Here is a 15,000-nt window from a genome sequence, read left to right on the forward strand (position 1 = left end):
TGGATTCAGACGCACCAGGCCAAGAGCCAAGCCGCCGTCTGCTTTCAAAGGTAGCGGCTGCCGGGGTCTGAGCGTGTCCTGCTGATTGATGTGAGAGGAACCCGTGTGGTGTGTGTTGTGGTGTGGTGTGTGTGTGTGTGAGTCTGCAGTGGTGTGGGTAAGAAAGATATGTGTAACGCACACACACACACCTCACCTGCAGATTGCGAGTCTGATGTCTGTCCATAAGTTTATATATATATATATATGTGTGTGTGTGTTGCCCGCACGCTTATAATTACGTTTACCTGCTGTCATCTGGTTTCCCCTACCTCGAGTCATAACACTGACCTGCTCGTATTTGAATGGATGTCGGGGGAGGGGAGGGCGAAGAAGAGAGAAGAACTGAGCGCGGAGGAGGCGGGGCGGGGCCGAGTTGGGGGCGGGGCCGGGCTGGGGGCGGGGCCGGGCCGGGAGGGCGTGTTACAGGGAGGTAAGGCTCTGCCTGACTCATCTCTCCTCTTTGTGCTCTTCAAGGAGGAGAAGATAGTTTGTATACCAATGGAAATCAAAACCTGTCAGTAAACACGCACACACACACACTCACACACTCACACACACTCTCACACACACACACACACACACACACACACTCACACACACACTCACACACACTCACACACACACCACACACACACACACAAATGGAGCCATCACCGAATCAGTCACATCTGCAAATACAAACCCACACACAGCCGTGTACTCAAAGAAGACCTCTGCCACAGGCAAACCTTCTGAAGTGTGTGTGTGTGTGCTTTTACCGGGCGGGTGCGGGCGCTCTGAGCAGGATCACCGGGTCACTGGTCCACTACACCTCAGCCCGGTCATATATACTCTCAAAGCACGCAACTATGCAGCTATGAACTGGCCATAAATAAGATGCACGCACATTCGTGCCAGGATGCGTCCGAGAAGATTCTCCAGATAAAGCTACAAGGCAAACAGGATACATTTCAATAACTTGTCATTGCCAAGCACCAAAGACAATTCATTCATTTAGCCTACCAAGAAAAATCTTTTGGAAATTGACTGTACATGACTTTAGATGACCTTTAGATGATCACACTGAATCTCGTCATTAGCATTCGGTGACTTTATTTGGACTTTATGCTGCTTTTAAAAAAAGGTACTTGTACAAAAAAAAAAGAAAAATGAACCCATACATATTGCAGGCATTGGCGAGAGGCCACGCCTCTGCCGGTAACCCCGCCCCCCTTCCTCCGTCGTCCCCGCACGAGAAAGGCCAGAGTTGCATATTTCCGTTTTTCACCGCGCTGCGTCGCGGTTGTAATGTCAGCCAGGCCCGGCTGCAGCGAGCGAGATGTGTCTCGTGTTCGTTGGCGATGGTGTGTGTGTGAGTGTGTGTGTGTGGGGGGGGGGCGTGGCCTAAGGGACTAAGGGCAGAGACGCCGTGGCCCGTTCCCTATAGTCGCTCGATGTCCCGGTACTTCTTGCGGAGGATGGACACCTGGTCCTTGAACAGCACGGGGTCGAGGCGGAGCTGGGAGCGCACGAGCGGCATGAAGCCGAACCAATCGGTGAAGGCGTTGGTGCAGGACTGCCTCTGGGCGAAGTGGTCCGGGTCCGCCCACCGGGACGACTTCGAGCCCTGTGATGGAGAGAGAGAGAGAAATTAGGAGGGAGGGAGTGAGGGATGAGTGAAGCAGTGGGGAAAGAGTCAACTAAAGCCCACCTGTTGCAGCCCAAACTGTTTCAATATTGAGACATTCATCAAAAGCTAATGTGGAGACAGGAAATGACCTCAGAGCCGTCTCTCTCTAAACACACACACACGTTTTTCTCTCTCTGTCGGATTGTCTGCCCTGTGGTTATCTATCTATTAATGCTGGCGTTAACGTTTGTGTCTACAGCAAAGGAATCACCTGGGATACACACTCATCTATCTGAAATACACACACACACACACACACACACAGACACAGACCTGTTGCATCATAGTCTCCTTGTACTGTTTCTTCTGTGTGACTTTGATCGGCGGGAGCTTGGTTACCGCGGAGACGAGGAAGTTCATTAGAATATCCTCGCAGTTGGCGAGCTCATCAACCATGGCGAGGAGTCCAGCAGGCAGGTAGTGCGTGTGTACAGGTAATTATAGTACTGAGAGAGAGAGAGAGAGAGAGAGAGAGAGGGAGGAGAGAGGGAGGGAGAGAGGGAGGGAGAGAGGGAGGGAGGGAGAGGGAGGGAGGGAGAGAGAGGGAGGGAGAGGGAGAAGGAGGGAGGCAGAGAGAGAGAGAGAGAGAGAGAGGGAGGGGAGAAGGTGAGCGAGAGGGAGGAAAGAGAGACGGAGAGTGGGAGGAGGAGGGAGGGAGAGGAGAGTGGGAGGAGGAGGGAGAGAGAGAGAGACAGAGAGAGGGAGAAGGAGGGAGAGAGAGGGAGAGGGAGGGGAGAGAGAGGGAGGGAGGGAGGAAGAGAGAGAGGGAGGGAGAGAGGGAGGAGAGAGAGAGGGAGGGAGAGGGAGAAGGAGGGAGGCAGAGAGAGAGAGAGAGAGAGAGAGGGAGGAGAGAGAGCGAGAGGGAGGAAGAGAGACAGAGAGCGGGAGGAGGGAGGGAGGAGGGAGGGAGGGACGAGAGAGAGCGACAGAGGAGGGAGAAGGAGGAGAGAGAGGGAGAGGGAGGGAGAGAGAGGAGGGAGGAGGAGAGAGAGAGGGAGGGAGGGAGGGAGGGGGAGGGAGGGAGGGAGAGAGGGAGGGAGAGGAGAAGGAGGGAGGCAGAGAGAGAGAGAGAGAGAGAGAGAGAGGGAGGGAGAGAGAGCGAGAGGGAGGAAGAGAGACAGAGAGCGGGAGGAGGGAGGGAGGGAGGGAGGGAGGGAGGGAGAGAGAGAGAGACAGAGAGAGGGAGAAGGAGGGAGAGAGAGGGAGAGGGAGGGAGAGAGAGGGAGGGAGGGAGGAAGAGAGAGAGGGAGGGAGAGAGGGAGGGAGAGAGAGGGAGGGAGAGGGAGAAGGAGGGAGGCAGAGAGAGAGAGAGAGAGAGAGAGGGAGGGAGAGAGAGCGAGAGGGAGGAAGAGAGACAGAGAGCGGGAGGAGGGAGGGAGGGAGGGAGGGAGGGAGGGAGAGAGAGAGAGACAGAGAGGGAGAAGGAGGGAGGGAGAGAGAGAGAGACAGAGAGGGAGAAGGAGGGAGAGAGAGGGAGAGGGAGGGAGAGAGAGGGAGGGAGGGAGGAAGAGAGAGAGGGAGGGAGGGAGGGAGGGGGAGGGAGGGAGGGAGAGAGAGGGAGGGAGAGGGAGAAGGAGGGAGGCAGAGAGAGAGAGAGAGAGAGAGAGAGGGAGGGAGAGAGAGCGAGAGGGAGGAAGAGAGACAGAGAGCGGGAGGAGGGAGGGAGGGAGGGAGGGAGGGAGGGAGAGAGAGAGAGACAGAGAGAGGGAGAAGGAGGGAGAGAGAGGGAGAGGGAGGGAGAGAGAGGGAGGGAGGGAGGAAGAGAAGAGAGAGAGGGAGGGAGAGAGGGAGGAGAGAGAGGGAGGGAGGGAGAAGGAGGGAGGCAGAGAGAGAGAGAGAGAGAGAGAGGGAGGGAGAGAGAGCGAGAGGGAGGAAGAGAGACAGAGAGCGGGAGGAGGGAGGGAGGGAGGGAGGGAGGGAGGGAGAGAGAGAGAGGACAGAGAGAGGGAGAAGGAGGGAGAGAGAGGGAGAGGGAGGGAAGAGAGGAGGGAGGGAGGGAGGAAGAGAGAGAGGGAGGGAGAGAGGGAGGAGAGAGAGGGAGGGAGAGGGAGAAGGAGGGAGGCAGAGAGAGAGAGAGAGAGAGAGAGGGAGGGAGAGAGAGCGAGAGGGAGGAAGAGAGACAGAGAGCGGGAGGAGGGAGGGAGGAGAGGAGGGAGGGAGGAGAGAGAGAGAGGACAGAGAGGGAGAAGGAGGGAGAGAGAGGGAGAGGGAGGGAGAGAGAGGGAGGGAGGGAGGAAGAGAGAGAGGGAGGGAGGGAGGGAGGGGGAGGGAGAGAGGGAGGGGGAGGGAGGAAGGAAGAGGTAGAGAGACAGAGAGAGGGAGAAGGAGGGAGAGAGGGAGAGAGGGAGGGGAGAGGAAGAGGGAGGGAGGGAGGGAGGGAAGAGAGAGAGAGACAGAGAGGGAGAAAGAGGAGGGAGGGAGGGAGGAAGAGAGAGGGAGGGAGGGAGGGAGGAAGAGAGAGGGAGGGAGGAAGAGAGAGGAGGGAGGGAGGGAGGAAGAGAGAGGGAGGAGGGAGGGAGAGAGAGAGAGAGAGGGAGGGAGGGAGGAAGAGAGAGGGAGGGAGGGAGGGAGAGAGAGAAAGAGGGAGAGAGGGAGATGAGGGAGGGAGGGAGAGAGAGGAGGGAGAGGGAGAAGGAGGGAGGCAGAGAGAGAGAGAGAGGGAGGGAGAGAGAGCGAGAGGGAGGAAGAGAGACAGAGAGCGGGAGGAGGGAGGGAGGGAGGGAGGGAGGGAGAGAGAGAGAGACAGAGAGAGGGAGAAGGAGGGAGAGAGAGGGAGAGGGAGGGAGAGAGAGGGAGGGAGGGAGGAAGAGAGAGAGGGAGGGAGGGAGGGAGAGAGAGACAGAGAGAGGGAGAAGGAGAGAGGGAGAGAGGGAGGGGAGAGGAAGAGGGAGGGAGGGAGGGAGGGAGAGAGAGAGAGACAGAGAGGGAGAAAGAGGGAGGGAGGGAGGGAGGAAGAGAGAGGGAGGGAGGGAGGGAGGAAGAGAGAGGGAGGGAGGAAGAGAGAGGGAGGGAGGGAGGGAGGAAGAGAGAGGGAGGGAGGGAGGGAGAGAGAGAGAGAGAGGGAGGGAGGGAGGAAGAGAGAGGGAGGGAGGGAGGGAGAGAGAGAAAGAGGGAGAGAGGGAGAGAGGGAGGGAGGGAGAGAGAGGGAGGGAGAGGGAGAAGGAGGGAGGCAGAGAGAGAGAGAGAGGGAGGGAGAGAGAGCGAGAGGGAGGAAGAGAGACAGAGAGCGGGAGGAGGGAGGGAGGGAGGGAGGGAGGGAGAGAGAGAGAGACAGAGAGAGGGAGAAGGAGGGAGAGAGAGGGAGAGGGAGGGAGAGAGAGGGAGGGAGGGAGGAGATAGAGAGAGAGGGAGGGAGGGAGGGAGAGAGAGACAGAGAGAGGGAGAAGGAGAGAGGGAGAGAGAGAGGGGAGAGAGAGAGAGAGAGAGAGAGAGAGAGAGAGGCATGGTGTCTCTCTTCAGATGTTTCCATTTCTCTCTCTCTCCGTTGACTCCATTTTGTCTTAGTCGTCCCGCTGCTGTCTGATGTCTCTCTGTTGGGGTTTGTTTCTCTCTCTGCTCCCCCCATATATGTGTTCACACACACACAATGTTGCTCTGCATCTCTTAGGCATTACTTGACTGTACAGGCACTGGGATAGTTCAGGATTTGTCAGGCTGAAGGTCTGGCAGCATGATGTGTGTGTGTGTGTGTGTATGTGTGTGTGTAGCTTACACTGAAGGACGATCAGAAGGGCCTGCAGCTAAAACAAACCTCACCTGCTCCGCACATCACTGCAACCACGCCGGTGCATCTGGCAGCTGAAGTGTTTATGAGCTACTGTACCATCACAACGTCTCCGGGAGCCTCTCCAGCGCCCTGCCAGGAGATGCGACCTGAGCCGTCTGGGAGAAACCTCGCCCAGCTTCCGTAGCTCGTGGCTTACTCTTGCAAAACTCCCTGCTGGAAATCGTCATTTTCTGCTTTTGTTGCTGTCTAACTGGACATTTGCGTCGCGTTCGCTCCGTCTGCACGCTCAGAATAGTGATAATGGCGCGCATCGTGTAATTCTCGCGTGCTGCCCGGAAGCCCCGCCCCCCCCCCGGTCCATATGGGTTCCGTACCTGTGGTAGAAGGCGGCGCCCGTCAGGACCATCGAGTACTCATTGGTCCATTTCGACGTGTAACCCCACCTCTCCTTCCCTGCGTCCCAGTAATGGCTGCGTGCGGGGTACCCGACCACGCGCTCGGGGAAACTGCGCCATACAATAAAGGCGAAGTCAACCTGTCAACGGGAGATCGCAAAACAGGAATTATTCCTCTTTGTTGTTGTTGTTGTTGTTAGCGTGTGCAAGATGCGCATAGCGTATTACAGAATGGGCTGCGTAAGCAAGGCTGTGTCATTCGACGAACATGGAACGTAATAAACATTCGTTAGCAGGTCCGTTTGTTTCTCCCGCGGGGTCGAGGGTGCTCGGTTTGACCGGTCAGCCCAGGTGCCGGTCTCTCCTCGCGAACGTTCAGGCCCGACGTTCCGTTTCCCCATTTTAATAACCGGATTAATGACCCGAGACAGCGCTATGAGAGGGCGCGATTCGAATGGATTTAAAACAAGCCGCAAGTCGTTTTTCAGAACCTATTCCGACACGCCACCGCCCTCGTTGGGCTCCCGGGCTCGGGCCTGCTGGGTTTGAGACCTTCGGGTGGCTTAAGGAGCATGTTCTTGTGGTCTGGAACATTTGCCTTCACTTTGAGACATTTATCTGCTAATGTTTATCTGCTAACACGAAGAGAATATATATATATATATATATATATATATATATATATATATATATATATATATATATATATATTTATTTATTTTATATAGTTAATCATCCAGTTATCAAGAAAGATTTATCTTTAGTTACCCCTATGAACACACCTTGTAGTCTTCTTTAACAAACTGAAAGCTGATCGAATCAGTGCACACAGAATCAAACATTTAGATCTGAGATTATGCACGTTTAGCATGAGTAGTTAACTATGTAACGCACTTAGTATAATCTAAGCATTATACTATAAATTCAGTTGCCTGTTTAACCCAAGACAACGTGTTGGTCTGACTGACTGAAAACCTTCATGCCCATATTTATATAATTATAAGAATATCCACTGATCAGGTATCACTGTAGCTCCGTTTTTATTCTAGTGCAACTTGTGGCCAACGGCGCGTGGCTAATTTTGTAGCTCGTGGGAACTGGTTTAGCGCGTGCGAACCTCCCCTCTCGGCTCGGATTCGCGGCGCGTAACAAACACAACCCCGACGCGGTCAGCCACACGGTTAGCAGGTCGGCGACACAAAGCCTCTCTGTTGGAGTGAGCGCCGGCAGCTCTGCGTCGGACCCGGAGCTCTGTTATTCCCGTTATTCTCACCCTCCCTCCTCCTCTCACACACACTCTGATGCTCCGGCATCCTGACTGTCGCCGCAACGATGTGACGGCGTACCGCTGGCGTCCTGGAACACAGCGTCCGGCGGCTGGCTGGTGTAGCAGCGTGGAGAGTCCATGTTTTCTGAGCAGGTGTCAGTCTTTTACTCTCTCTCTCTCCCTCCCTCTCTCTCTCTCTCTCTCTCTCTCTCTCTCTCTCTCTCTCTCTCTCTCTCTCTCTCTCTCTCGCAGGTAAACATTCCCAGTGAACTTGATACGCATCCAAGTCGTAGCACAGCTAATCTCTTAGAGATGTAGCGGGCGGACCTCCTTTGCTGTGCTCCGCAGGGTTGCGGTAGGAGTTTACGAGCCCTGAGCCCTGTAACCGGGCCCCGATTAAACCCAGACATTGCTGGCACACGCCTAGAGGAACTCCCCTGCCTCGCCTCCGCCACCTCTCCGCCTGCTTCTCAGACAAGTATTATCGTCTTATCGAGTTATGCGGCAAAGCGCAATTAAACCCAAATCCAGCGGCCTGCCTGTCCCGCGCTGGGTAAATATCACGGCTGCTGTAATTGAATCCAAGGACGGGAATTGACATTAACAAAGTGCATGCGCAAATAGAAAACACTGCGGTGAGGGGGAGTGGAAATATGATGCGCATAACAAATAGTGCTCGAAACACGCACACACACACACACACACACACACACACACACACACAAATCTGAAGAGTATAATGAGCTGCTTATAAAAACAGATTTTTTTTGTTCTTTTTAAGTTGAGCTTTGTTTCATTTCTGAAGAAGACAATAATATATGTTTCTGTATTTTCCAGTTTGGTTTACTACCGTCGAATAGTCTGTGTCAAATAAAGACAGCAGGTCCAGTACCTTCAGGAACTGAAGAGTCTCATTGGCAGAGAAAAAGCCAATTTTTGTTCAAAGTTTTTACATGGAGACTTATATTCTGAAAAAGCCTATTTAGGTGTTTTTACATGGAGACTTATATTCTGAAAAAGCCTATTTAGGTGTTTTTACATGGAGACTCATATTCTGAAAAAGCCTATTTAGGTGTTTTTACATGGAGACTTATATTCTGAAAAAGCCTATTTAGGTGTTTTTACATGGAGACTTATATTCTGAAAAAGCCTATTTAGGTGTTTTTACATGGAGACTCATATTCTGAAAAAGCCTATTTAGGTGTTTTTACATGAAGACTTATATTCTGAAAAAGCCTATTTAGGTGTTTTTACATGGAGACTTATATTCTGAAAAAGCCTATTTAGGTGTTTTTACATGAAGACTTATATTCTCTGAGTAAATGACAAAGCACTTTTGTAAGTCGCTTTGGATAAGAGCGTCTGCTAAATGCCGTAAATGTAAATTCTGAAAAGCCTATTTAGATGAATCAACCACCACTAGTTCATAATCGTGTCTTTACAGTTCTGCTTCATGTACTGTAACACGAGGAAAACCAATTCAACTCTTTACTGGTACGGTTCTTCATGGTGAATTGAGAAAATTTGTGAACTATATGATTGCACCCCCAAACAATCTCAGAACATCTAGTGCTGAGAAAGGCTGAGGATGGCTGTACCTCATTGGTGAACAGAAATCAGGGTTGAGCCAGAGTCATCATCTTATTGGTGGAGAGCAATAGGGAGACGAACCTCATTGGTGGAAAGGACGGAATCCTCATCCAGGCTGAGCACCGCGTCGGTCCTGATGACATCGTGTGGGAAAAATCGCCCGCTCATCGTCTGGAAGAGCAGGAACAGGAAATGACATCGGCAACCACAGAGAACATCACCAGCTATCTAAACATAAAAAACCAAAAAACAAACCCCCATGTTCCCGAGTCCTCATGAAAGAAAAAACAAACCCAAATCCATCTTGACCTCTTCAGTCAATGTCCTCATTACTGAGACGTCTGTTTTGAGATTTGTTTTGGTCACGTGAGGAATCACAACGAACAAATGTGACAGTACACACCTCCTTCGACTTACTGTTTGAAGCAGCAGCTTGTGAGAGACGGCCTCTGATTGCGTAATTCCAAAGCGATGACAATGAAATCAGCAACCTTGCCCTCGGGAACAATTGTCAGCACGGGTGTCAACGGGTAAAAAGTCGTATAAAGTCATACCTTTACGACTGCTTCTCGCCTGACCATCTACATGGGGATCTCTAGACACAGAGGCCTGGGACAGTATCATGTGAATCTTTTCTATTGTCTACGTGTACCTGAACTTTACGGACTGAATCTCTTCTACCGTTTATGTTTACCTGAACTTTACGGACAGAATCTCTTCTACTGTTTACATGTACCTGAACTTTACGGACCGAATCTCTTCTACTGTTTACATGTACCTGAACTTTACGGACCGAATCTCTTCTACTGTTTACATGTACCTGAACTTTACGGACCGAATCTCTTCTACTGTTTACATGTACCTGAACTTTACGGACTGAATCTCTTCTACGAATCTCTTCTACTGTTTACATGTACCTGAAGAATGACCCCGAAATGTTGACTCAGGCCCTTCAGAAGCCCGGTTCAGCCTAGGAACATAAACGGTCCGAAAACGTACAGAAACGGTCCAAAAACGTACGAAAACGGCACGCGGAACCTCTCCTGCTGGCTTACCAAGCCTACGTATGTTGCCAAAAGTCATTTCCTCGCTGTGTGTGTGTGTGGGTGGTTGAAAGAGTAACAGAGCTGCAGTTCCGTTAAGTTGCCTTGGCTACGATCCATGCTAGGCCACCTGTTTAGCTTCCATATGACCCCCTCCGTTGTTATTATGGGATGGAAGGTAATGGGACTCCGGCTGGAGTCGATGGGGAAAGATAAGGAGCGCAGAAGTGAGAAGAGAGAGAGAGAGAGAGAGAGAGAGAGAGAGAGGGAGAGAGAGAGAGAGAGGGAGAGAGAGAGGGAGAGAGAGAGAGAGGGAGAGAGAGTGAGGGAGAGAGAGAGAGAGTGAGAGAGAGAGAGAGGGAGAGAGAGGGAGAGAGAGAGAGAGAGAGAGAGGGAGAGAGAGGGGGGAAGGGCTGAAGTGCAGCGAGGGATGGAGATCGAAAGAGGTGTGTGTGAGAGGAGAGTGCGGGTCAGGAGCCGCCAGCCCCGGAGGTCGTCTGTCATTTGGTCCAGCCCTCCGTACCTCGGCCAGCAGGCTTGTTCTGTTACAGGGATGACATGACTGCGTGTGCGTGTGCATGCTTTAACCAAAGTGTTTCCCATCTGACACTTTCTGCTAAAGGGGTTAAATGAGGCCACCGTTTAAAAATGTTTCTTGTCTTTCCCAAGTAGACACACACACACACACACACACACACACACACACACACACACACACACACACACGCACGCATCTCTGAGCTCATTCATCACGATAGTGTTCCATCGACACCACCCTGATAGCTCTGAGATCTGCCTCGGGTCAGGAAAAATAGATGCGTGCACGCGCGCGTGTGTATATCAGCCGCATTTCTGGCTGATGCCGCTGCATCTGTGTGCCGCTTGGTTCCAACTAATCTTTCCCAGAGCGTTCAACGTTCCCTCTCAGGCTCCTTCTCACTCTGCTCCTGTTACATCCCACTGATTAGCGGGTTGTCACAGAGATGGAGCTGTCACTCAGTGCCTCCTGGCGTAGGAGGCGTCACCGAGGTCCTCTTACATGTCATTTCCGCCATATTCGATTACCAGGTTGATTTGGTCGCCATCTTACATCTCTCTTCCGTGGGCCCAAACCCCCACCCCACCCCCTCCGCTATCCCATCATCCTCTCTGTGAGGTGACATCAGGCATCGTGGACCTTCCTGGGGATAAACACTCAACCGTTGGTATGTTGCGTGAAGCAGACCACTGAACTTGGGTTGCTGTCATCACCGTATAAAACCTTTTCAAAACTTGCCTCTGCCATGCCCCGTGGTTCGCAGAAATGTTCCAAATTCGACGCGTTTTGTCCTGTTAATTGTTCTCCCAAACGGCACAGGGTCATTAAGGAGTCGATAAACAAAATTTGCCACAAATTAAAGCTATCGTGCTTTGAACCGATGCCACACGACCAGCAAACTCACCTGTAGCTATTCAAGTTGTTTTTTTGTTTTTTTTTCAGTTAGGCTTTTTAAACTTCCGTTTTGCCAAGACTTTTATTTAGCTCGAGACTGCCCCTTAGCTATAACCAATCATATAGCTAAAGCTATTGTTTAGGCAATAGTGGCTATGACGGTTGCTTAACTTTTTCCATCCGACGTTTACTGAAACACGGTAGACCTTTCAATTCTCTTCCCAGCAGTCTCTGACAAGCCTTGCGAACAGAGCTGCTTTCAAACTAACGTTTCACTGCCCATCTTGGCCAGACCGACGCAGCTCATGAAAACGACCAGTAGGACATCAGCAACACAGCCTGTTTCCAACAACTAATGACATTTCAACGCATAGTATCAGTATATTGTGCACAACAATATTCGGATTTGAAACACTTAACGATATTGGGTTGCAGAAAATCCAGTGGCATTTGGGAGACGAAGGTACACAAGACAAAAGCGATAACTGCTTTTATTCATCGCAAGGTGCGACGGAGGTGAGTTTCACAAATGTCATTCGGTTTTTCTGAAAAAAACCCCCAAAACAGAACACATTAGACACGGAGCTCCTAATACACGCGTGATGTCTGCTGGATCGCATGTACAGCAAGGTTTTTATTTTTAAACTGCTGTAAACAAATATATTAAACCAGGCACCCTCTACAGTCTGAGTGCATATTTTATATCCAATTTTTATATCCAGCTCCACCAAGGCAGGGAATGCACCAAAGAGTGATAAAACGCGATATTTAAAGTGTTGTTTGTGATCACGGTAACTCTTTTCCAATACGGTTTGTCCAAATATGTGTCTTCACGTGTATATTACCTTTATATATTAGCTTTGTATATTAGCTTCTCCTCCTGACAGGTTAAGTTATTTTGTGCACCTGCTATCCAGGTATTGACTGCGTAGCCTCTTTGCAGCTCTGCAATGCTGCTTATTGCTCTGAAATCTCAATGAAGAAAGTTTTGATCGCCAGACCTTCTTGCCAGTTGACGCTCAGTGCTAACTCAGCATGAGGGGGTTCTCCCCTGTGGGTGCCTTTGGAACGTCCCCTTAAATTTAGCGTTGCGACCATTTCTCCTGCCCACTGTAAACTAGCTCTTCCACGGAATTAATGATGTATTCTACCGATTTGCTATTTATGTATTATTACACATGTATGTGTTGGGTTTGTATTGTTGTGGTGTTGTGTTGGTGTTGGTGTTGTGTTGTTGTGGTATATTAGTTTTGGTGTTGTACTGCTGTTGGTTATGTGTTTGTATTGTTGTGGTCTTGTATTGGTATTGGTGTTGTGTTTGTATTGTTGTGGTGCTGTGCTTGCGTTGTGTTTGTATTGGTATTGGTGGTGTTGTGATGTTGTATCGGTGTTGTGTTTGTATTGTTGTGGTGCTGTGCTTGCGTTGTGTTTGTATTGGTATTGGTGTTGTTGTGATGTATTGGTGTTGTGTTTGTATTATTGTGGTGCTGTGCTTGCGTTGTGTTTGTATTGGTGGTGTTGTGATGTTGTATCGGTGTTGTGTTTGTATTGTTGTGGTGCTGTGCTTGCGTTGTGTTTGTATTGGTATTGGTGTTGTTGTGATGTATTGGTGTTGTGTTTGTATTATTGTGGTGCTGTGCTTGCGTTGTGTTTGTATTGGTGGTGTTGTGATGTTGTATTGGTGTTGTGTTTGTATTGTTGTGGTGCTGTGCTTGCGTTGTGTTTGTATTGGTATTGGTGTTGTTGTGATGTATTGGTGTTGTGTTTGTATTGTTGTGGTGCTGTGCTTGCGTTGTGTTTGTATTGGTATTGGTGTTGTTGTGATGTATTGGTGTTGTGTTTGTATTATTGTGGTGCTGTGCTTGCGTTGTGTTTGTATTGGTATTGGTGGTGTTGTGATGTTGTATCGGTGTTGTGTTTGTATTGTTGTGGTGCTGTGCTTGTGTCGGTATTGGTGTTGTTGGTGGTGTTACGATGTGTTGCTGTATTGGTGTTGTGTTGGTGTCGTGCTGGCGTGTTGGTGTTGTATTCTTGGTGTTGCGTTTGTGTTGTTGGCGTAGCACCCTCGCGCAAGGACGCGGGGTCTCGGAGGCTGGTAAAAAAGCTGCAGCAACTGTGTCGAGACGGTCCAAAAAAAGAGAGAGAGAGAGAAAACTACGCCTAAAGAAAAAAAAGAAGATTTGGCTCAAAACTGACTCGACAGCAACTGGGGGGAAAAAAAAAAAAAAAAGAATAAAAAAAAATCCTGACTTTATAAGCTACAGCTTCGCGGAGCGTGACAGCCCTCCCTTGCTGTTAACAAGAACCCTCGCGAGGCCGGAGAGACCTGCTTGGGCGGAGACCGTCCACAGATATCCACTGTATCTGCACGTGTGTGTGTGGGGCAGGGCTTCAGTGTGTACCCTGCTAATAATAAAGTGTCTCTACTAAATCAGCCTATAGAGGCTTCAGAGAAGCGCCAGCCTTATTAAGTCATTGACTTTTAATTAAAGGGTCTGGGTCACTTAAACAAGCTCGTTTAAACAAGAGCTTTTTTCTTCCCTTAATAAGTCAATTACCTAAAGTTTTTTTTCCTATTGCATTATAAACCAGTAAAATGACTAGGGATAATAGTCAAATAGTCAACCATTTCACTGCCAGTTATACTGTGTATGACTATGTATGTGACAAATAAACCAAACTTGAACTTGAACTTGAACAAATGCTAATAGACTAGGGCCAATAACCAATCAGTAAATGACTAGGGATAATAATCAGCCACTAAATGATGAGGGATATTAAGGTATTAAGGGAGCTCTCTCTCTCTCTCTCTCTCTCTCTCTCTCTCTCTCTCTCTCTCTCTCCTCTCTCTCTCTCTCTCTCTCTCTCTCTCTCTCTCTCTCTCTCTCCTCTCTCTCTCTCTCTCTCTCTCTCAGACTGTTACTAACCCACATTTCTAATGAAGCACTTCACCACGCCCCGACACGTAATCCATTACCTTCGAGCCTGTCACACGCCTGGCGCCAGGTGTGTAGCATTGTGTGGACCCTGTACTGTGTTATTTTTACAAACCAGCCATTCACTTTTACTATTGAGCAAATCTGTGTGAATGGCCTGGGAACATAATAAACATATTTCATCATGTACCTAGTGCTAATAATCTGGTTAGTAAAAGCCAAATCAATATGGGACCTCCTGGTAAGGGAAGCCAGACGGAGTCGTTACACTCGTTCAAATGACTCAGAAGTAACGAATCTCTAATAGAGGGATCGCGGGACTCTTGGGAATCGTTTAGAGAGCCGTTGTTTTTGTGGCTACACGCAGGCGACCTCTGCCTATTGACCTCTCGCGTACCCTGTTTTGCAGAAGGCGGTGTAGTGTGACGATCCAGTCACCGGTCCGGGGTAGGCTCGGGTAATAAGTTAGATGGGTGTATGGAGTGTCAGACACACCGGGACCACGCCTGCGCCCCCTACCGGTGCTGATGCTGCGCGAAGCTCGGTCAAGCACCCAGTCTCGGGTCAGCGGAGGTGCTGTGGCCAGGAAGCCACCAGGCAGGATAGAGGGACGCTAATGACTTGGGTCCAGCGATCGGAGGAGGTCCAGGTCCGTAGTACTGGGTCTGTCTTGCTGGGATGGAGGGAGGGTGTTTGTAACAAACCACGCAGCAAACTGACAAGATGAGGCAGGATCTGTGAGCCATAACATCAGCGCTAACGTTACCCATGTCTCACGTTTTTACCTCTGTGCTTGTACCTAAGCAAAGGGTACCGATGTTGGCATGGCTACCGATGTTCATAAAGGTACCGATGTTGGCATGGCTACCGATGTTCATAAAGGTACCGATGTTGGCATG

General features: G+C 50.2%; 1 protein-coding gene across 2 annotated transcripts in view; it reads right to left on the reverse strand.

Moving 5' to 3' along the window:
• Positions 1-873: 873 nt before the first annotated feature.
• Positions 874-15,000, reverse strand: part of LOC113591687 (exostosin-1) — a 116,094-nt gene continuing 101,967 nt past the window's right edge. Inside the window, exons 9-12 of one of the 2 annotated variants that reach the window (XM_035529207.1) lie at positions 8,772-8,861; positions 5,802-5,973; positions 1,985-2,145; positions 874-1,648 (exon numbers count right to left, since the gene is read on the reverse strand). In XM_035529207.1, the coding sequence (XP_035385100.1) occupies positions 1,463-1,648; positions 1,985-2,145; positions 5,802-5,973; positions 8,772-8,861 (609 nt within the window). In that variant the 3' untranslated portion in view covers positions 874-1,462. Of the gene's footprint in view, positions 1,649-1,984; positions 2,159-5,801; positions 5,974-8,771; positions 8,862-15,000 lie in introns of those variants that run through there. The other variant, XM_035529206.1, reaches the window with a different exon arrangement.

The sequence above is a fragment of the Electrophorus electricus genome, chromosome 8, assembly GCF_013358815.1.
Source record: "Electrophorus electricus isolate fEleEle1 chromosome 8, fEleEle1.pri, whole genome shotgun sequence".
In the NCBI taxonomy this organism is placed as follows: domain Eukaryota; kingdom Metazoa; phylum Chordata; class Actinopteri; order Gymnotiformes; family Gymnotidae; genus Electrophorus; species Electrophorus electricus.